The sequence below is a fragment of the Canis lupus genome, chromosome 2, assembly GCF_011100685.1.
Source record: "Canis lupus familiaris isolate Mischka breed German Shepherd chromosome 2, alternate assembly UU_Cfam_GSD_1.0, whole genome shotgun sequence".
Classification (NCBI taxonomy): domain Eukaryota; kingdom Metazoa; phylum Chordata; class Mammalia; order Carnivora; family Canidae; genus Canis; species Canis lupus.
Window position 1 is genome coordinate 55619983 of NC_049223.1, and position 21764 is coordinate 55641746.

General features: G+C 40.1%; 1 protein-coding gene across 6 annotated transcripts; it reads left to right on the top strand.

Annotated features, from left to right (window-relative positions):
* The first annotated feature begins 64 nt into the window (after positions 1-64).
* UTP15 (UTP15 small subunit processome component) lies at positions 65-18592 on the top strand. 6 transcript variants are annotated; one of them, XM_038530832.1, is made up of 14 exons: positions 65-147; positions 4023-4187; positions 5631-5723; positions 5820-6004; positions 7051-7229; positions 7781-7906; positions 9535-9670; positions 11891-11975; positions 12988-13137; positions 13801-13902; positions 14316-14449; positions 14626-14684; positions 15378-15607; positions 18211-18592. In XM_038530832.1, the coding sequence occupies exons 2-13, from the start codon at positions 4098-4100 to the stop codon at positions 15590-15592; spliced, it is 1554 nt and encodes a 517-aa protein (XP_038386760.1). In that variant the 5' UTR covers positions 65-147; positions 4023-4097; the 3' UTR covers positions 15593-15607; positions 18211-18592. The 6 variants fall into 6 exon arrangements, with proteins under 6 accessions (XP_038386760.1, XP_038386755.1, XP_038386756.1 ...); XM_038530827.1 differs by having other exon boundaries at positions 15378-18590; XM_038530828.1 differs by lacking the exon at positions 65-147 and adding an exon at positions 583-655 and having other exon boundaries at positions 15378-18590.
* The last annotated feature ends 3172 nt before the right edge of the window (positions 18593-21764 follow it).

A 21764-nucleotide genomic window follows, 5' to 3' on the forward strand; every position in this document is an offset into this window, starting at 1 on the left:
GCCCGGCCCCGCCCCGGCCCCGGCCCCGCCCCTCTCGCGCCGCGTCACGCGCGCCAGCCGACGTCGTTGCGTCACTGCTGTGCGACGCGCCGGAGCGTGGGTGCCGAGTGTCGGCGGCTCCCCGGGAGGCCCGCGCGGTCCTGGCAGGTGAGCCCGGGGCGCCCGGAGCGGCGGGCGCGGGGAGGGCCGCGGGGGCAGGCTTCGCAGCCGCCGCCGAGCCTGGCTGCCGGCCGCGCGGCTCTGCGTCCCCGCGGGGCGCTCCGCTCCCGCGTGTCTGCGCTCACCGCGCCCGCGCGGGTCCCCGGGGTCGGGCCGCTCCCACGGGCTGCGGGCGGCGCGGGCGGCCTCGGGGCTGCGGGGAGGGCGGAGCCTCGGCCCCGAGCCCTGCGCGCCCCGCGTGCGCCGGCGGCCGCCCGGGCTCTCGTCTCTCCCGGGCCGCGTTCCTCCTCGCCCCCTCCACGTTGGGGCGCCCCCCCTCCGCGCCGCTCCTCCCTTTCATCCGCCAGCCGCTTCATTGTAAAGATTTTATTTATTTATTCACGCAGGACACAGAGGGAGACGCAGGCAGAGGGAGGAGCAGGCTCCCCGCAGGGGCCCGACGCGGGACTCGATCCCGGGACCTGGGGTCACGGTGCTCAACCGCTGAGCCATCCAGGTGTCCCCTCCTTTTTTTTTTTTTTTTTTAAGAGATTTTATTTATAAGAGACAGAGGCAGAGACACAGGCAGAGGGAGAAGCAGGCTCCCTGCGGGGAGCCCGACGCGGGACTCGATCCTGGGTCTCCGGGGTCGCGCCCTGGGCCACAGGCAGGTGCCCACCGCTGAGCCCCCCCACCCCACCCCCGGGGCTGCCCGCTGTTAGAGCTCTAAGGGGTTTCTCTGCAGGCGGAGCTCTGAACTCCGCTGCGGCTGCTGTTGTAAGGGGTGGTTTTGCCTGCGATGCGGTGAGAGGGGGAGGCCCGCAGGCTGGAGTGGAGGGGTGGAGGCCGGCGGCTTTTTTTTCCTCGGGCAGCCGCTGAGCCTGGAAGGCTTTCTACAGGTGAGTATTTGCAAGGTGTCCGATGATAGGAAACACGGACCTCGAACCCGAAGTAAGTGAAGTGCTTTTCCCTTCGTCCAAAAAAGTCTCTTCTTTTCACTCGTAAATAGAAAATTGTACCTATAATTATTTGGCAGGGGGGTGTTTGTTATTTAAAAAAAAAAAAAAAAAGAGGGATCCCTGGGTGGCTCAGCGGTTTAACACCTGTCTTGGGCCCAGGGCGTGACCCTGGAGTCCTGGGATCAAGTCCCACGTCAGGCTGCCTGCATGGAGCCTGCTTCTCCCTCTACCTGTGTCTCTCTGCCTCTCTCTCTCTCTCTCTCTCTCTCTCTCTCTGTGTCTATCATAAACAAATAAATCTTAAAAAAAAAAAAAAGAAAAATGGGGGGGATTTTTTTTTCTTGCCTGCTTTCTTATAACTACATAATCTCCGTTTTGCCTGTTGGCCTGCAAAGCCTAAGGTATTTATCATCAGGCCCCTTAGAGAAGAGGCCTGTTCACTCTTGCCGGAGTAGTGTTTGTACTATCGACACCACTTGTGCCTTTAATTTTGTTTTCTTCCATGGAACCCAGCACAGTGCTTCCTTTCATTCCTTCCCCAGGTTTTCTTTAAGCACTTAAGAAAGTCTTCCAGATAGGAAATTAAGTTTAATGGGAAGAAGAGAGTATTACAAACGCAGCGTTGACAGTGCACACTGACAGATGTGCACAGTGAAGTGCCATTAGGAGTTCAGAGAAGGGTGGAGGGTCTGATCCTTGAATTGAGCTTTAAAAGATAAGAAAGAAGTGGGTAGAGAAGAGTTCACTCCTGGCAAAGAGGACAGATGAGCAAAGACAGAGAAGAAAGAGGAGGGTGTGTTAAAGGGATAGCAAGGGGGTGAAGCTGAAAAGGTAAGTTAGGGCCAGATCATAGGGTGTGTTGAGCAGGTCGGACCCTTGTTTTCAGGTAGTGTTGTGCTTTGTAGCAAAAGCTTGATTTGCTGTGTAGTCAGGTCTTGCTGACGGCTGTTTAGATGATGGGCAAGGGAGTCAAGGAGACCTCACATTGCGCTGTTTCTGTAGATGGGAAGGTCTAGATCGGAGCAGTGGAACCTGGCGGAGTGGACGTGATGAAGTTTAGGGAGGTAAAATCAGCAGGTCTTGTTAATTCTTTGGGTGTTAAAAGTGAAGAGGAAGGACAAGTCAAGGCAAATTTCATATTCCTAGCTTCTGCCACTCACCAGCTAAAATGGAAAATATCGGAGGGTGTGAGGGCACTGTTTGTTTTACTCAGTGTTGTACGTCCAGAACCTAGAACAGTGTCCTGTATATCGTAGGTACTTGCACAGAACAGTTTCCTTTTGATCGTTGGTTGCTATGTTTCATCAAAACAACCTTTAGAAAATGTCATACCTATTTATTTTGGTGTTATTGGTGCACTCTTTTCAGGACTTTTGAAACAGATGATGATTTGCACCACAGATAAAATGAATTTCTTTTGCAGTTGAATAGTCCTGGAGAGACATTTTGGCTTAATTCCATGTCAGTTAAAAGTTATAACTCATTTTTATCCTATTCTGTCATTTATTTATTTTTTAAAAGATTTTATGTATTTATTCTGAGAGACACAGAGAGAGAGACACAGAGACACAGGCAGAGGGAGAAGCAGGCTCCATGCGGAGAGCCCGATGTGGGACTCGATCCCAGGACCCCGGGGTCACACCCTGGGCCGAAGGCAGATGCTCAACCGCTGAGCCACCCAGGCGTCCCCTATTCTGTCATTTAAATTGAGAATTTAATTTCAGAATTGCTTTATTCTTGTTTCTTTTCATTTTAATTTTTAAAAAATGTTTATTTTAAGCTTTTAAATTGGAACTGCATCAGAATATTACCTTTTATTTTTAAGCTTTTTAAAAAAATGAACGTCCATCTTTCTTTTTTTTTTTTTAGATTTTATTAATTTATTCATGAGAGACAGAGAGAGAGAGAGAGAGAGGCAGAGACACAGGCAGAGGCAGAAGCAGGCTCCGTGCAGGGAGCCTGACGTGGGACTCGATCCCGGGTCTCCAGGATCAGGCCCAGGGCTGAAGGCGGCGCTAAACCGCTGAGCCATCCGGTTTGCCCTATTTTTAAGCTTTTATTTTATTTTTTATTTTTTTATTTGAAAAAAATTTTTTTTAAAATTTTTATTTATTTATGATAGTCACACAGGGAGAAGCAGGCTCCATGCACCGGGAGCCCGACGTGGGATTCGATCCCGGGTCTCCAGGATCATGCCCTGGGCCAAAGGCAGGCGCCAAACCGCTGCGCCACCCAGGGATCCCTATTTTTAAGCTTTCAAATTTAATTTTAAGCTTCTATATTAGAATATTAGCTTTGTTTCTATTTTTTTTAAGATTTTATTTATTCGAGAGAGAGAGAGAGAGGCGCAGACACACAGGCAGAGGGAGAAGCAGGCTCCCTGTAGGGAGCCCGATGTGGGACTCGATCCAGGGACCCCGGGGGTCACGCCCTGAGCCTAAGGCAGACACTCAACCACTGAGCCACCCAGGCGTCCCTAGCTTTGTTTTCCTTTTTGGTATTTGTAAGACTTTCAGGAGGTTAAGACCCTAGACCATGTTCAAATAAATTAAATGTCATCCTAAATTTAGTTTCAGGAGACTTGTATTTGCAGTTTCACGTTAATGTTTTTGCGTTGTTAACAGTCTAGGCCAGTGGACTACTTCTGCTTTGGCTACTGGGTGGCTAAGCGAGATGTATTCCCGTGTGTTATAAATTGGTTAGTTAAGTGTGAGAACATTTGTGTGCAGTTTTGTGTATAACTGAATGGATGGTGCACTTTGGTAGCCCTATCTGTATTCTACTTGCATCTTCTAGATTGTTTCTTCTGTGTTAGAATTAAATGGTTTATTGGTCACTACTACACAGCCTTTTGAAAAGACACAACGTGAAAATGGTAACTATACAGGTTTGAGAATAATATATATAAAATATTTTCTTTTTCAGACATAAAGCAGTCACTTATTTCTAACGTCAGTTTCAACTATTTATCCTTGGATAACAGTCCAACCGAATGAAATTATGTCTGGGTACAAGCCTGCAGCTATTCAGACATATCCTGTACTTGGTGAAAAAATCACCCAGGACACACTGTACTGGAACAACTATAAGGTAAATGTAGATGGTAATGAAGGGTTTGCGTTTATGCTTATTTCTCCAGCATTTGTTACACTTGGGATACTCTAATAGAGAACTAATAACTAAAAAGAATCTATCAGCAGTTTAGTTTGGGTGGGAAATTTGATATTTGATAGTTTTTCTTGGAATTTTTAAAATAAAAGTCCGTATTGGTTAGTGATTTTAATCATACAACTGCCTAGCAGAGAATAAACAGATGATTAATGGATGCCAAGTGAAATAAATTTTTGAATTTGAATCTTGCATTATTTTTTTCTTTTGCTTTTCTCAAACTAAGAAGTGATGCAGAATTCTTCCAGACTGTCTACAAAGGCTTGGAAATGATTTTTTAAAGAAAATGAACAATTAAATACAAAAATGGAAAAAGATTGGGATGGGAGGCTTATGGGATAAGAAACTTTTTTAAATAAGATTTTATTTATTTATTTGAGAAAGAGAGAGAGGAGAAGCAGGGAGTATCAGCAGAGGGAGAGGGAGAAGCAGACTCCCTGCTGAGCAGGGACCCTGATGTGGGGCTCCATCCCAGGACCCTGGGATCACGACCTAAACCAAAGGCGACGGGTAACTGACTGAACCACCCAGGTGCCCCTGGAATCAGAAATTTAAATGACCAGTAAATATAACAAAGAGCTACAGCTTCGTTCATAATTAAAAAAGTGTAAATTGAAACAGTAATTTGGATACTATTTTTCATCTGTTACAGTGACACAAATGAAAAATTTTGATCATCATTGCTACTCGAGGGAGGAAAAGTGGTGTAAACTTTCTGGAGGGCATTTTGACATTATGATAAAAATATATTTTGGCCATGTAAATTCTGCAGTTTGGAACTTAATGATTATACTCCCCCAAATTTGCTAAGATGTATGTATGTAGGTGTTTATTAAAGTATTATTTTTAATACTAGAAATTTTGGAAAAATCTCTGTATGTTAGTAGTAGATTGGTAACGTAAATTATGATGTATCCTATAACGGATGGCAAATCTGTTGAGCATATCAAAAGTTAGCTAAGATGTGTTACTGAGTGGTAAAAAAGCAAGGTGCAGAACAGCCTGCATGCATGGTATGATCTTTGTGTCAGTTACAGAATACATGGTTAAATGTATGCTGGTACAGGTATAACTATTTTTCCCCCCAGTAATAATCACAGAAAACTCCATTGCTGAAGACGAAGAGTAGGGTATGGTTTTCCAGCCATATATTTATTTACTTTAATGGCAACCAGGATAGTCTGAGTGATGGATTTGAATTTTTTTTTTTTTTTTTTTTGCTTTCATCATACTTCTTTACTAAATACATCCTAGTAAATGTTATTAAGAGCACAGAGAAATGATCAATAAGAAATTATGTAATCTTAAAAGGTCTTTCCAATTGTAACTCTGTTAATCTCCTGTATTATTTTTTTTTTTATTAAGACCCCTGTTCAAATCAAGGAGTTTGGTGCAGTGTCAAAAGTAGATTTTTCTCCGCAGCCTCCATACAATTACGCTGTCACCGCTTCCTCAAGGGTAAATATATTAAGTTTGTTTTTCCTTTATGTAGTTTATATTTGCTACTGATCTTGAGCCATCTGGTCAAATACTACGTTTTTTATCTTTTTGTAGATTCACATTTATGGCCGGTACTCTCAAGAACCTATAAAAACCTTTTCCCGATTTAAAGACACAGCATACTGTGCTACTTTTCGTCAGGATGGTAAACTGCTTGTGGCTGGCAGTGAAGATGGTGGAGTTCAGCTTTTTGATATAAGTGGGAGAGCTCCCCTCAGGCAGTTTGAAGGTCATACTAAGTAAGAGCCACTGTTCAAAAATGTTTACATTGTTTTTTAACTGAGGTATAATGAACAAAACATTGTTAGTTTTGGGTATATGTTCAATATTTGTGTCTATTGCAAAATGATCATAAAAAGTCTAGTTAACATCTGTCACCATATAGACAGTTTTTGTTTGTTTGTTTTTTGGGCTTTGAATAAAAACACAGAGCAGTTCTATGAAGATTATGTACCAGTGTATCCTTTATTTCTTGGTGGTTCTACAATAGAGTACTTCATCTGGTACAGTTGTATGGTCCAGTTTGACAGGGCTCATGAATTCCCTAGAATTATATGTGACATTTCGAGAAATGTACGTTTGTCTAGGAAGATTTCCTATAGTTTTTGCCTAATCTGTGAGTTCTGTGACCAGTCCAGGTTATAAACCACTGATCCAAAGGCAACCCTATAACTATAAATCAGAACTAATCTGGACTACATTAGAGGTTCTTATTTTGAAGTCAGGTTTGAAAGGTTGATTCTTTTTCTTCTTGAAGTTAATATTTTGCCACTTAGTAAATTAAATGGCCAGAGCAGTTATAACTTTATATCAAGATTACCTAGTTCATTGCTGAAGTTTGCTACTGATTTAAAATCTCAAGTGTTTTTTATAGTATATTGTCAGGAGGATCTTTCCTCATCAGGGAAACATTTAAAGTATAACAAATTCACTTAGTATGATACTACTTCATGGCAGGTCTGTCTTAGGATTTTGTAATTAACTATCCATTTTGAAATTTTTTTAAATTAAAAGTACCTTTGCTCCAACCTGTAGAACATTTACTTTCATTGAGTTTTGTAGAATTGGCAACATATTAGAAGATATAATTTTAAGGCTGTTTATATTAACTTCATAGAGTAGAGGTATTTAAAATTTTAAATTGGCTTAGAGACAAACACCTGTTTTAAAGATTTTCTGAGCTACTTTTTTGTTATTTGGAGAAAAGGAGTGTTTTTATGTTAGAAGATGCCAGAGATATAATTTTTTTTCTTGCTTTTTAATATATTGATTCTTGATTTTTTAGAGCAGTTCACACAGTTGATTTTACAGCTGACAAATATCATGTGGTCTCTGGGGCTGATGATTATACAGTTAAATTGTGGGATATCCCGAACTCCAAGGAAATTGTGACATTCAAAGAACATTCTGATTATGTGAGGTGTGGATGTGCTAGCAAACTGAACCCAGATCTGTTTGTAACAGGTTAGTGAACTGTTTTTCCCTCCTGAAGTGGATAATTTAATTGTGATATAATTTGATAATGTTTTGGGATAGAGCAGTTTAAACATTTTTATAAAGGAATATGTTTCTGTTTTTCCAGTTGTTTTCTTTTGGTGATTGTTCTTACTGTCTTCCAAACAGCGTTTGGAAGCATCAGGCTTGCCTGGAAACATGAGTGTCAGAACTGTAACGGTTTTCACAGCAGCCAAGAAACAAAGATAATGCCATACAGTGTTTGTGGGTGCTTGTGCAAAGGTTCCCACGATTCAGTAGTGATGATAGCTTGAAGATCCGAATAGTTTAAGATCTAGTATAATGTAGTATAGTATAATATAGTACAGTAAAATGCTTTTTTAGAAAACAGTAGTACCAGAGAGTATGGAAATACTCTGTTTTCATGAATGTACATATGTGTCCTTAAAATTTCATCTAAGCCTCTTCTCCTTTTAGAATTTATATTTGGATAAACACACATACTTAGTTTTTGTTGTTTTAAATAATAAGTTCACATAATACAAAAATTGACATTTTAGGGTCATATGATCATACTGTGAAGATGTTTGATGCACGAACAAACCAGAGTGTGATCTCTGTTGAGCATGGGCAGCCAGTGGAAAGTGTCCTGCTTTTTCCCTCTGGAGGACTTCTGGCATCAGCAGGTATTTTAAAAATTGCTTTACTAATATTGTTGGTCATCTCGAATGAGTGATTTTTTTTTTTTTTTTAGTTACTTCTTATAATTTAACACTGTGCCCTTGAATTGCATACCTAGGTTTTGCTCAACTGATAAGTAGGGCGGCCAGCAGTTATTATTTATTGAGTACTGAGGGTGAGCCAGATACTGTGCTATTATATACATATTATTGAACCTAGAAGGTAGGTAGGTTTCTCCGTATTTTGCAGCTACGGAAATAAAAGTTATTAAACTAATTTTTACAAGATAAAGTGACAGATCTGAAATCCTAGGACTTGAGAGTCTACTACATTGTGTATTTAACCTAGAAATCCAGGTTGTATTCCTGTTTATCCCTACCTAAGAGATCTGTAACAGCTTTTGAAAACACAGTCCTTTTCATTCTAGAATCAGATTTGTCTCTTTTCTGTGTCTCTAGATTGAGATGACTTTACCCAGAAAATAGCCAGTAATTCTGGAGGAGGATATAATGTGGAGTCAGAAGGGGTCTTGACACAGTTTACATCAACTTGTAACTGAGGTCTTTTTTCGTTATGCTGATCATAGAGCATTTTCAAAATTAGAATGGAAAGAGTAAATTGACTTTTTTCATTTATCAAGTCAAAATTAATGTGTTGACAGTAGGATACGTAGGTAGTAAAACTTATAGCATATGTGTGACCGTGTGTGTAGCCTTTTTTTCCTCTCAATTTTAAAATCCAAATAAAAATTAGCCTGTTTTATATTTATTCCCCAGGACCTCTTTAATTTCAAAATAAGTTGATAACATTGTCAGATGTATCCATTTTTCTTGCTGTTATTTTGAGAAACGGAAATAAGTTCAAGTTAAACAGGGAGAATGGGCATCTCTTCTGTGTCACTAGCTAATTGTACAATCTTGGGCAGTCCCTTCACTCAGCCCCTGTAGGCTTTGGAAATGTGAGCTTGGACAGAATCAGTTGTTTTAAACTATGCTCTCTCGTGAGCTGCCACAGGTGGTGAGACAGGGACTGTGAACTGGCCTATGCGCCCCTTTCCCAGTTAGGATAGGTAAGACCTTTGCTCCTCCCTCTCAAACTCATTTTCCTGTTTTACCTTCTAGACTTTTTGCTTCACATTTCATTGAAATAAAAGATGCCGTATTAAAAGAATTGTTTTTAAGCTATTAGAGTGAATTGCCTTTAAGGAACCTACTAACTCTTCGAGTAGAAGTTTTAGGGAAGTTTTTTTAGTTTTGGTGAGATTCACAAAATGTTTAGGAAATAAAGCTATATTATTCATTTCCATAGTGACCCCAAATTTCTTTTGCCAAATGATTTTATTACAGTTCTTGTAATCTTTTTTGGTTATACTTTTTATTTTGCTGGGAAGTTCTGTGAACTTACAAACATGCAGTTATCTAATCATCATAACAGTTCTTTGAGGTAGGAACTATTTTTATTCTCAGTTTCAAAGTTAGTGAGTGATGGAGCCAGCACTGAAACCAGGCAGTTTTGCTTGGGACCCCTCACTTCACCTCCATGCTGTGCCCTGTCCAGTGTAGAATGCTTTTCAAATCTTTAAAATACTAAATGTTAGGCAGAATTTCAAATTAATGATTATTTCTTCTTGCAGGAGGCCGTTATGTTAAAATCTGGGACATGCTGAAAGGAGGACAATTACTAGTGTCTTTGAAAAATCATCATAAAACTGTGACGTGTTTATATCTGAGCAGCTCTGGACAGAGGTTACTTTCTGGGTCACTGGATAGGTTAGCGTTTTAATTTTCTTTATTATTACTGGTGTATGGATATTTACTGCTTGAGGAAATGAGTTATTTCTGAAGTATTTGTGATAAAGTAAATGTTCTGTCAAATAATTTCTGAAAAAAATATTTTCAGTTGAAAATTAGTTTTGATCTTTTTTTATTCATATACAGCAAACTTATTTTCTTGCTTGACATAAGTTAGTGCTTCAGGGCAGCCCCAGTGGCTCAGTGGTTTAGTGCTGCCTTCGGCCCAGGGCGTGATCCTGGAGACCCAGGATCAAGTCCCACATCGGGCTCCCTGCATGGAGCCTGCTTCTCCCTCTGCCTCTTGTCTTTGCCTCTCTCTCTCTCTCTGTCTCTCATGAATAAATAAATAAAATCTAAAAAAATAAAAAAAATATATAAAAATCTTTAAAAAAATGTTAGTGCTTCAACGTATATACTTAAGGAATTTTATTGAACCATTTGAACATTGTTTTTTTTAATTAGTCTGTCATTCTGTGATTTCTTTAAAAATCCTTATTGTGTATGTGTATATTTAAAAATTTAATGAGTGTATGTATGTATTCTAGCTTATATTCTTAAAAATTTGAAACTTCATGTGAAAACTTCTATACATTTATGTGATTAAAATTTTACCTTTTTTCTTTTTTAAAAGATTTTTTAAAAATTTATGTGTGAGAGAGAGCATGCATAAGAGCACAAGTGGTAGAGAGGGAGAAGCAGGCTTCCCATCAAATAGGGAGTCTGATGCGGGCTCCATCCCAGGGCCCTGGGATCATGACCTGAGCCGAAGGTAGAAGCTCAGCCACTGAGCCACCCAGACGCCCCTCAGATATTACTATTTCCAATTAGTAGTAGTATTCCATTAGTTAATGTTCTAAAACAGTGGTGTCCAATAGAAATATGATGTAGGCTACATATATAATTTTAAATGTTTTAGTAGCCACATTAAGTAGGCAAAAAGAACTCAGTAAAATTATTTCAGGGTATCTAAAATATTATTTCAATATGTAATCAATGTAAAAATATTACCAAGACAGATCAGTTAAGCATCCAATACATGCCCTATGATACAGTAATAATATTTTATAGTGATTAAAGTGAAATGTAGTTGTTTAACAGAAAAATATTTTTACACTACCTCAGTTTTTAAATTAAAATTTATTTAAAATCAAAATTAAAAATATGGTTCTTTATTTCCACTGGCCACATTTCAAGTACTCAGTAGCATGTGGCTGGAGCTATGGCGCATTTCCAGTAGTCATATTTATTTGTTTTTGATTATTTTATGTCTGTATTTTCTATTTTTGTTATGGAAAGCCTTGGTTTTTCAGTATGTTCATTAAAAAGTATACATGTTTTAAAAGCTAGAATATATATATATGTGTGTGTATATATATATATATACACACATATATGTTTTTTAAGATTTTATTTTATTTATTCATGAGAGGCACAGAGAGAGAGGCAGAGACACAGGTAGAGGGAGAAGCAGGCTCCATGCAGGGAGCCCAACACGGGACTCGATCCCAGGTCTCCAGGATCACGCCCCGGGCCGAAGGCGACACTAAACCTCTGGGCCACCGGGGCTGCCCTAGAATATAGTTTTAACACAAAGGAATTTATTATGTAAATATGTAGCAGATTCCCTGAAACGGTGTTACTAGGCAATTTAGGACTTGATTTTTAGATATGTCCCTCAAATATCAAATGTGAGTTGGCTCTGTTCATGGTAGTTGGCAGATGCTGCTGGGCAGCCTACCACGCACAGAACAGCCTCCACAACAAAGACTTACCTGGCCTGTGGTGTTAATCATGGTAATGTTGAGAAACCCTGCTCTTTTGATTCCCAGTGTACTTTGAAACCTTTTCTTTACTCTCAAGTTTCATCTTCAGGTGACAGTGGTTCATAGTCTGTCCTTTTGGTGGCTAGTCTTGTCTTTATATATAAACATAGCTACCGCTAACAGTTGATTTTTAGATTCAGTAAGGAATTAGTTTGTAATTAATATTGTTAATCATTTTTCTTCATTGCTGTATAAATTTTAATATTTATATATTGAGTTTCTAAAAAATAGGAAATTTGCATTTTACACTCATTTCCAAGGTGATTTGTAACAAAGCTTTCTTTCTCTTTCTTTCTTTCTTTCTTTCTTTCTTTCTTTCTTTCTTTCTTTCTTTCTTTCTTTCTTTCTTTCTTTCTTTCTTTCTTTCTTTCAGGAAGGTGAAAGTATATAGTACGACTTCCTATAAAGTAGTCCACAGTTTTGATTATGCAGCTTCAATTTTGAGTCTTGCACTTGCGGTGAGTACTTTTATTCTTTTTAAAGCTTTCACTAACTTTGTTAAAGTAAAATGGAATTGTAGGGTTTATCTTTGTATGTGAGTAAATTTTTTTTTTTTAAGATATTATTTGTTTATTTGAGAGAGAGATTGAACTCAAGCAGGGGGAGAGGGAGAAGCAGGCTCCCCACAGAGCAGGGAGCCTGACACGGGGCTGGATCCCAGGACACTGGGATCATGCCCTGAGCTGAAGGCAGATAGTTAACCAACTGAGCCACCCAGGCACCCCAGTCTTCTTCTTACCATATTAGATAGTAAAGATAATTTGTATTATATGACTTGTCTCAATAATTTAGTATGAATTGAGATTTAGATCTTGCTCACTATATACCTTCAAATCAAGTATAGCTATAGGCATTGTTACCATGAATGGCAGGATCTGGGAAACTGATAAATCTCCTTTCAATACATTTAACTTAGAATTAACATACTCTAGAAAATCAAGTTGGCTCTCTGAGGGAAAAAAAAAAAAGAGTGAGAAAAGCGAGTAACTAAGTGAACTTGTATGTCTTTGTTGACTGCTTTTTCTGGGATGTCCACTGTCAAATTTCTTGAGCCATTGAAAAGAGGATATTTGAATACATCATATAGAAATCTGAATTAGAAGAGGAAAAGCTGATTACAAAATATTTTCTTGGCAAGATTATGGAAAGTCATGCCATCACATGATCCTTTTTCTAATAAGAGGATGCAGAAAAAAAATTATTTTAGAAGTTTCCCAAGATGTCATTAACTGTATTATTATTCAAACTGCCAGTGATAATTTAAACACTATCAATATAATAGTATCCTGGAGGAAAAAATTATTTCTTCTAACTTTTTGCACAGATTATTGTTAGGCAGAGTATATCTGAGTGGAACTCTTAGTGAAAGTATGGATAAGCAGAAAACATGTTAGAAGTGGTATTTTGAAGAAAAAGTAAGCTAAATGATGGGTTAGGAATAGAGTAACTTGTTTTTCTAATTGTTTATAGCACGAAGATGAGACGATAGTTGTAGGAATGACCAATGGAATATTGAGTGTGAAACATCGGAAATCTGAAGCAAAGAAGGATTCTTTTCCCAAGAGAAGGAGGCCTGCATATCGAACTTTTATTAAAGGAAAAAGTTACATGAAGCAACGGGTATTTGCATATTTCTTACATTTTTTAAAAAGGTGTAGTTTGTTAGAGTAGGCAGCTCCATCCCTGCACATTACTGGAAAGTGTAGTTCACATGGGATTTAACTTTATTTTGCTTTTCTCTACCTTAATTCTTTGCAGACTGCTAGATTGGGGACATTATTAGTAAGTAATGGGGAATGAGGTCTACTTTGATACCCTGAATCGTAACAATGTTACATATAGTATTTTACCATATTCAAAACAATGTCTTTGACACACTATCTAATTTGATCTCCTAAACAACCCTGAACAGTAGTAGAGCCGATTATGTCCCCGTTTGGCATCTGAGAAGATGGAGATAGAAGTTCTGGTCGATCTAGCATCTCACTACTGGTAATCAGAGTCGTTGGGACTAGATCTCAGTCTCTCCCATTTTTGTTTTTTTCTAATGTTTGCCCAGAGTGAGGTATTATGTATGTGTTCTAAGTTAAATCATAGGAGAGTAAGAACACATTGATGTAGCAAATTATTCCATTTTTAATTAGTCTGCATTCTGGGGATATGCCCATTATTTATTAAATAGTTCAGGGTCATCCTAGTATAAAATCCCACAGTGAAAAAATTTATTTTGAATGAAACTGTGCAGATACTGATTTTTCTTTATAAATTTACTTTGTAATACAGGACGACATTTTGATCAACAGGCCATCAAAGAAACACCTAGAATTGTATGACAGGGATCTGAAAAATTTCCGGGTCTCTAAGGCACTTGACAGAGTCCTTGAGGTGAGTGGGAAGCATATATACATACATACAATATGTTATCCCTGTGAGAGGGAGAGAGCGTGTGTGTGTTTATATTTTTAATTAAGACTAATTTTTTAGAGCAGTTTTAGCTTCACAGCAAAATTGAGGGGAAGGTACAGAGGTTTCCTGTAGACTCCCTGCGCCCACACAATCATAGCCTCTCCTATTATCAATAACCCCCCCCCCCCCCGCCAGAGTGGTACATCTGTTACAGTTGCTAAACCTACGAGGAGCATATTTTTAAAAGAATGATTTTATTAATTGTGTATTACTGCAACTCAAAACTGTAATGATATAAACCTATTTAAATTTGGTAATGTTTAGTGAGTTCTAAGACTATCATTGTTTCCTGCGCTGTCTTACCTGCTCATGTTCACCGAAAATTTTTCTAGCCCAGTTGTACAATAAAGACACCTGAGATTACAGTTTCCATCATAAAGGAGCTAAATCGAAGAGGAGTCCTTGCAAATGCCCTTGCAGGTCGGGATGAAAAGGAAATCAGTCGTGTTCTTAATTTTTTGATACGGTATGTTTTATGTCTATGAAACATATATTTTGCATCTGAACTCCTTCTTTATCTCAAATAAGAGAGACCTTTACTTTTATATTGACCTTAGTAGAGAACTGATGGAACAATTTAAAATTTATTTTATGGATATTTTTAAAGTTGACACTTTTCATAAAATAATTTTTGCTCTGTAGGAATCTGTCTCAACCAAGATTTGCCCCTGTTTTGATCAATGCTGCGGAAATAATTATTGGTAAGTAGTTGTTAAAACTTGAAAACTTCGGAGCACCTGCGTGGCTCCGTCAGTTAAGCATCTGCCTTGGGCTCAGATCCTGATCTCAGGGTCTTGGGATCGAGCCCTGCGTAGGGCTCCCAGCTCAGTGGGGAGTCTTCTCCTTCTGCGCCGCCACCCCTCCCATTGGTGCTCTCTCTCTCTCTCCCCCTCTCTCTCACTTGCTCTTTCTCTCAAATAAATATGTGAAACCTTTAAAAAAAAAAAAAAAACTTGAATTGCAGCACTAGAGATGTCAAATAATGAAATTGCATAGATCACAATACCTTGTTTTTATGAATTCTCCAGTAGCGATTGTCAGGAAGAAAACAACCACAGTAAATCAGTGCATTTTAAGGGAAGTAAAATGTTTATAGTAGTTTGACTCTGAATTGCTAAAATTAGAGTTATGAAATCAAACAATTTTTTTTAGACATCTATAATTTTTAAGGGGAAAATGAAAGTAGGTCAGAATCTCCACACTGTACTTTCTATAAGTACTTCTTTTTGAAAAAAAATTATTTAGCTGGATTATTTTCTATAAATCATAAATTATAAAATAAGTACAGATTTTTCAGTATGTTTATATTTAATATTTTCATACCTTTTCTAACTATTGCTGTTCATTTATTAAGAAAAGTACTTCTAATTAATGTGTTTTCTCTCTCTTTCTAGATATATATCTTCCTGTGATTGGTCAGTCACCCGTAGTTGATAAAAAGTTTTTGTTACTTCAAGGACTCGTAGAAAAAGAGATTGATTACCAGAGAGAACTACTAGAAACCTTGGGGATGATGGATATGCTTTTTGCTACTATGACAAGGAAAGAAAGCACTTCTGTGCTGCAGCATACATCTGATGGATTTCTAGAGAACAAGATGGAATCGTAGTGTCTGATGAGACCTGTAAGAACAGCTAACTTGAAATAGATTTGATTCTATTAACTATTGGAAAGAGAATCTCTGATACAGTAAAAACAAAACAAAAAAAAAGCCCAAAAAAGTATTCACAGAAGCAGTTTGATGGAAGAGACTGGAATATCTAGAATTGGTAAATAAGTACCTATTGTAAGACATGGTTTTCCATGTAATACTTTGAATTATTTCATGGCATCTTCGGCTAGAAGATCTGAGTTGTCTTGGTCGTAGTGTATTGTCCACCTTGGACAAAGTGATATTAATTTTAATACAGCAAAGTTCTGTATCAACATTTGGGTAGGCCTTCAGAACCCTGGAATGGGTTTCAACTGGGAATCCTGCCAAAGGGGCAGGGCTTTATTTTTTACTTTTCTCCTGGACAAACAACAACAACAGAAACAGCAACAGAAATAAATCCTCTAATCAGTGTGGGATTTCCAAGCCCTGCTGATCTCGCCTCCCTTGCCTTGATGTTATCATTTATCCTAGGTCCCATGTTCCGCTTCTGCCGGTAATGGGACTGCGTCTGCTCCACATGTGACACATCAGTGGCCAGCTTTGAACAATTTACTCTGAATTAGTTAGAACATGTATTCAAAGAGTGTGATGAGGCAGATTTGATACCTAAAAATTGTGCTGTCCATTCCAGATTCTTTCCATTCCTTTAATCTTGACCATTCTTACCAGAACAAGGTCTACAGATAGACCTTATCGGACCACAATTTTCTCCTTCTTGATACACAGATTTTTTTCTGCCCAGTTTTCAATTTCAGGTCAGAGGAGTGATAAAATTTGCCATTTATCTTGTAATTAAATAGCCTTTCAACCTTTTATACATATGTTTGGAGCTTCTCTTACAGCTTCCTACCCTTCTGAAAACCACTTTCTGTAATCAGTCTTTAGAGTTTGTTTCTCTAATCTCCACAATCATCTTGTGTTTTAGAACTCAAAGATAGAGTAGCTTGTTTTGGAAAATAGTTTTTGTTTTTTAAAGGTCGATGTAAGCCACATTTTTATAAAGATATTCTTTCTTCTTGGCTTTCTGAGATATGTGAATTCATGAATAGTCACTGGCTACTGTTTTAGGACACTGATTTCACACTTGCTACTTCTCCCTTTTCCCAGTTCCTATTCCACCTCAAGTAGTTATCTGTAAGGAAACCTGCTTTGTGTTTAAAAAAAAAAAAAAAAAAAAACTTAAGGAAGATTATGCAATGAGAATCTCCTCTTAGAGTTTAGTTTTGTGAATTCAGGTTTTTTTTTTAAGGCAGAAAAGAATATTTCTGTGGTCTGGAAAGGGCATGTGCTCAAAAATAGGGTCTAGTTTCCCTTTCTTGAATTGGTGAATGCACAGTGGCTTATGAAGAAACCAGGGGTTTATTTCCCGGAGTAATTATGAGATTTAGACAAGGTCAGAAACCCTGTCTTCATGTTAAAAGGGTTAATTTATTTAAGTAAATTTTGTATTTAAAAGCTTTTAAAAGTATTTAACTTTTAAGTATGCTGTATACTAGTAAAAATTAGAAGTTGAAAATTCTAAAACTAGCTGCCATCAAGTGTGCAACACGTGACAAGAGTTTTCCCATACATTATTTTATTCAAGTCTCATCACAGCCATCCAGTGTTGGTGTTGTCACTTAATGCTGAATGAGCTCCAGTGGTCAGCCCACTTTTCCCCCAGGCCTGAGTCCCTCATCATCCCGGCACTGTGAACCCACCTGGCCTCTGGGGCCAAGCCTCCTGTTCCTTTAACAGGACTTCACCGAGCGCTGCGGTTCTTGGATGAAATCTAGAATGAAGATGAATTTTCAAAAAGGTTTTGCAATTCCCATAGCCATTGATACTGTATAGTAATTTCAAGAATAGTTTTTATATTCATTGGGACAAACAAGTATTTGTTATTTAAAGTATTTAAACACAATTGGCATATTAGGCATATTATGCTGTGTTGCGTTGGCCTTTGGATTCTAATATAAAATGACAGATATTAAGGCTTCTGAATTTTAGTTGAAAAGTACTTTAAAATATTACTAAGCCTGCAAAAATCTTGACATGTCCCAGAGAACTTAGGAACTCATCGTACATTTAACTTATTGTAAGAGTTAAGCACTTGGGAAGGTTCTGCTTATTGGATCAAGCATTTGAAGTGCTATTTACAAGAAAAACATCTTAAGTGTATAAATGCTATTGTTTAAAGGAATTTGGATTGTAAGTGGATTTGTTTAAAAAAATTTTAAATTTAGTGTGTTCAACTTAAATCTACTTTATGAAACATGAATTAAAGGCCCCCTTGAAAGTGATTATTAAGATGAACTAGTATTATGGATGGAATATAAGTTAAATCTAAAACCTTAAGGAAAGTTTTCAAATGCTTAACTTTAACAAGTAACTAAATTGTCTCTTCAATGAATAAAATGTTCCCTCAGCCACGAAGAGGCACTTACTGTGACTAGGCTGCGTGCCTCTTTCCCCAGATAGTGACCTAGACCGGGGGTGGTATATCTGGCTCAAGCCCAGGCTAAGCCGGGAGTAGTAACTAGGAATTATAATCAAATTCCTTTTTTTAAAAAAAGGTTTTATTTATTTATTAGAGTGAGGAGAGGTAGAAGCAGGAAGGAGAAAGAATTTGAAGCAGACTCTGTACTGGACATGGGGCTCGATCCCACCCTGCGAGATCATGACCTGAGCTGAAAGCAAGAGTTGGACGCTTCTATGCGCCACCGAGGTGCCCCAAATTCTTGATCTTGGCAAATGTGGGGTTCTGAGAATGCTTTTTGGATCATCAGCAAAGAAAGGAGAAGGAAACTAAGTCCGGAGAAAATCTGCAAGACCAAGCCATCCTGCCTCAGCAGGGCAGGCTAGAGAAGAGACCGGGTTCCCAGCGGTTCCGTTTCCCTTCTGGCTGTACCTTAGGGCTTCCCTCGGGGCCATGAGACTATTTGGAATCCTTGTAATAAATTCTTTTTGCTTAGATGCGTGTGAGTGGTTTCCTTCATTCACAACCAAGTAGCTCCAAAGACGCTAATTCACGGATCCTGGTATTTATTCAGGCCACATTAGAGGTCAGGAAATTGGGGATGTTACAGTGAACCCTATAGACCAAATCCCTGTTCTCTTGGAATTTCTGTTCTACTTGGGAGAGTTGGATGTCGAGTAAACTCTGTGCCACCATCGATTCGCAGGTTAGTGTGCATTTGCTACAGTTTTATACAAAAGGAATTGCACAGAATTTAGGATTGGGGGCTGGCTTCCACTGAGCATTAATGTTTTGAGATTCGTAATTCACTTAAGATTTAAACTGGAAAGAATTACAGAACATGTGCCGACCAGGATACTCGTGCGGATGGGACAGCTAGTGATATGGGAGAGGGAGGCCAATTGCTGGGACGATGTTTTTGGGAGGGGATTTGGGGTCGAGTACCCAAAGGGAAGGGTTAGCTTAGAAGGAGTAGTTCGGGTATGGTTCAAGGGGGAAGGCAAAGTATATGGGCACAGATGTCATTAGGCATGTAGATGGGATGGGGCGGGCTTGCAGGGGTTCTTTACTGGCCACCTTCGTGGAAACCAGATGAACAGCAAAACGAGGAGGAGGAGGAGGCTCCAAGCGTTGGGAGTGAGCGAACGAAGACAAGATCCGCTCCTAGAGAGGTCGAGAGCTCAGCCTTTGGAGCCATCGGCCTGGGTCGGATTCAGCCAGTAACCAGCCATGTGGGCAAGTGACTTTACCATTTTGTACTGACCTTTCTTCATCTGTTCATCAGACAACATCCCGTTGTGGTTGTGAGAATGAAAAGTGTCCAGGATAAAAAAAAAAAAAAAAAAAGTGTCCAGGATATTTGTTAGCTACTATTTTGGGGAGAAGGAGGAGGAGAGAATGCAGCAGGCTCACCAGCGGCCCTCGGCCCACAGGAAGTCGATGGCCTGGGTTTGAAGCGCGGCCTGTCTGCCCCGCCGCGTGTTCCTCTCCACACTTGGCCGGGAGGTGTGGATGTGGGGTACCCCGGGGCACGGCCGGCCAGCCTCAGGGTTTCCAGTGGTGAGCGTGACATCATCCGGAAAGGGATGAGGTGGTTGGGCTGGCGCGTGTGGCCAGGACGGGTGACAAATCGCAGCTGGGGGAGTGAGGGCAGCGGCTGCCTGGCTGAATCCACGCGCTGTTGGCCTGTGTGGCGTTGGGTCTGAGCATGTGCCAGCGGTGGGGGACACGTAGGGGTGCTGGTGAAGGGTCCACAGTTACGACGGAGGGATGTTGGGGACAGTGCCAGGCAGCCAGGAGCCAGGATGTCCGGGGGGGGGGGTGATCCACGATGACCGACCGGGTGGAGCGTTAGGGGTGCAGCCAGGCGACAGGAAAGCCCACGGTGAGGCCTCCCCGGGGGTGGTGCAACTCCAGGCCCGACCCCGCACCTGCTGGAACCCGAGGGGAGGGCGGCGTGGCTCCGTAGGCCACCTGAGGCCCGGCCCGCTCGCCGGCCTGGTCCCACGAGGTGGCGGCCACATCCCGGGGCCCGGGGGAGCCCGCTGTCCAGCAGCTGTTGCGGGCGCCCACCCCGCAGAACCAGGACGCGCGTTGCCACAGCGAGCTGGGCCCCGGGCCATTAGTGGGTGCCAACCTGAGCCATGGAAAGGAAGCCAGGCCATGCCAGCCCTGGAGCTGAGGATCAGCCTTTTCGGTCCTGCGGGATCCTGGGCGGGCCCAGCTGACTCGGCGTCCCCATCTGCCAGAGGCCACCAGCAGCCCCTCCGCTGCGGGACTCTTGCAAGGACAAGTGCGGGGACACACGGACGGTGTCCTGCCTGCTTTCTTGGGCTCGCCACACACTTGCGATTATGAGAGGTCGACTTGTCCTGCATTGGTTGGGAGGCTTTTTCCTTGGTTCCCCTGATCGACAACATTTGGACCACGTAGATAAGGGTTGGGTTGAACCTTTCCTTCTATCGTGTTATAAAGGATGTTTTCTAAATAAGTTAATCACATAAACTATAAAATGAGGGGTAGATGGGCACCCGGGTGGTTCAGTCGATGAAGCGTCTGCCTTCAGCTCAGGTCATGATCTCAGGGTCCTGGGATCGAGTCCTGCTTCTCCCTTGCCCTCTGCCCCTCCCCTTTGTTCATGTTCTCACTCTTTCTCTTTCCCTCTCAAATAAATAAAATCTTTAAAAACTAAATAAAACAAGGAGTATGGTTACCTGAGGATGAGAGACAGACTGCTTCCAAGCATTTTGTGTTTTTTTTTTTTGCTTCCAAGCATTTTGAAAGTAAATGTTATGATTTGCAATATATGCAAATAAGAGCTTGACTCCTTTAGTCGCAAAAGTAAAATGTTAGTCCTATCGGATTAGTCTTATAGCAGGAATTTAAAATGGGGCTGTTTATGTCTTTAAACATAGTTATGAATGCAGACTTTCCTTATTAGCTGGGACTGTGCAATGACTTCATTGACCAAAAGGCTAGAAATACAAACTATGTTAATTTAACAAGTGTTGGCAATTTTATGTTAACATGACTATAAAGCAATGGACTCATGTGAGATACATTTTTTCAATTTTTTTAAAAACCTGGGATATAATTGACATACAACATTGTATTAGTTTCAGGTGTATTAAGAGATATATTGTATTAACAAATACAAATATATATTGTATTAACAAATACAAAGTGCTTCCAATTAAAAAAAAAAAAAACAACCTGAGTCAAAACAGTGTCCTCATAGGAATCACGTGGAAAGCAGTGGGCAGATTTTTTTCCTTTTGCTGTCGTCTACTTAAGATAAAAGATTTCAAGGCTCCCTTGCCTAACCGGTTTTTATTTTCTAGTGGGAAAAGATCCAGGTGATAAAAAAAAAAAAAAGAGAGAACAAAAAAGATAAGACAATCGCAGTGAAATTTAGTGATCATAGCCTGTTTCCTTATTCTGTGACCTAAGAGACTGCCATGGGCTTGTGCACATGCTTTTCCCCCCATAAGGTCCTATTCATCGACTTCAACACAACTCAGCAGGTTTCCTTACCTGTGAATATATTACAAGTCAGTACGTTATTAAGGATAGGAAACCCTCTGGCCAATTGGTAAAGAGGATCATATGTGATTCTGCTTTAACAGTAAGTACCAGGGTGATCAAAACCGGGAAATTATACACATAATT

Coding starts and splice junctions, on each gene's coding strand:
- UTP15 (XM_038530832.1), top strand. CDS start 4,098: ATGTCTGGGTACAAGCCTGCAGCTATTCAGACATATCCTGTACTTGGT. Junction 6,005..7,050: donor CAGTTTGAAGGTCATACTAA/GTAAGAGCCACT, acceptor TTGATTTTTTAG/AGCAGTTCACACAGTTGATT. Junction 11,976..12,987: donor TTTTGAGTCTTGCACTTGCG/GTGAGTACTTTT, acceptor AATTGTTTATAG/CACGAAGATGAGACGATAGT.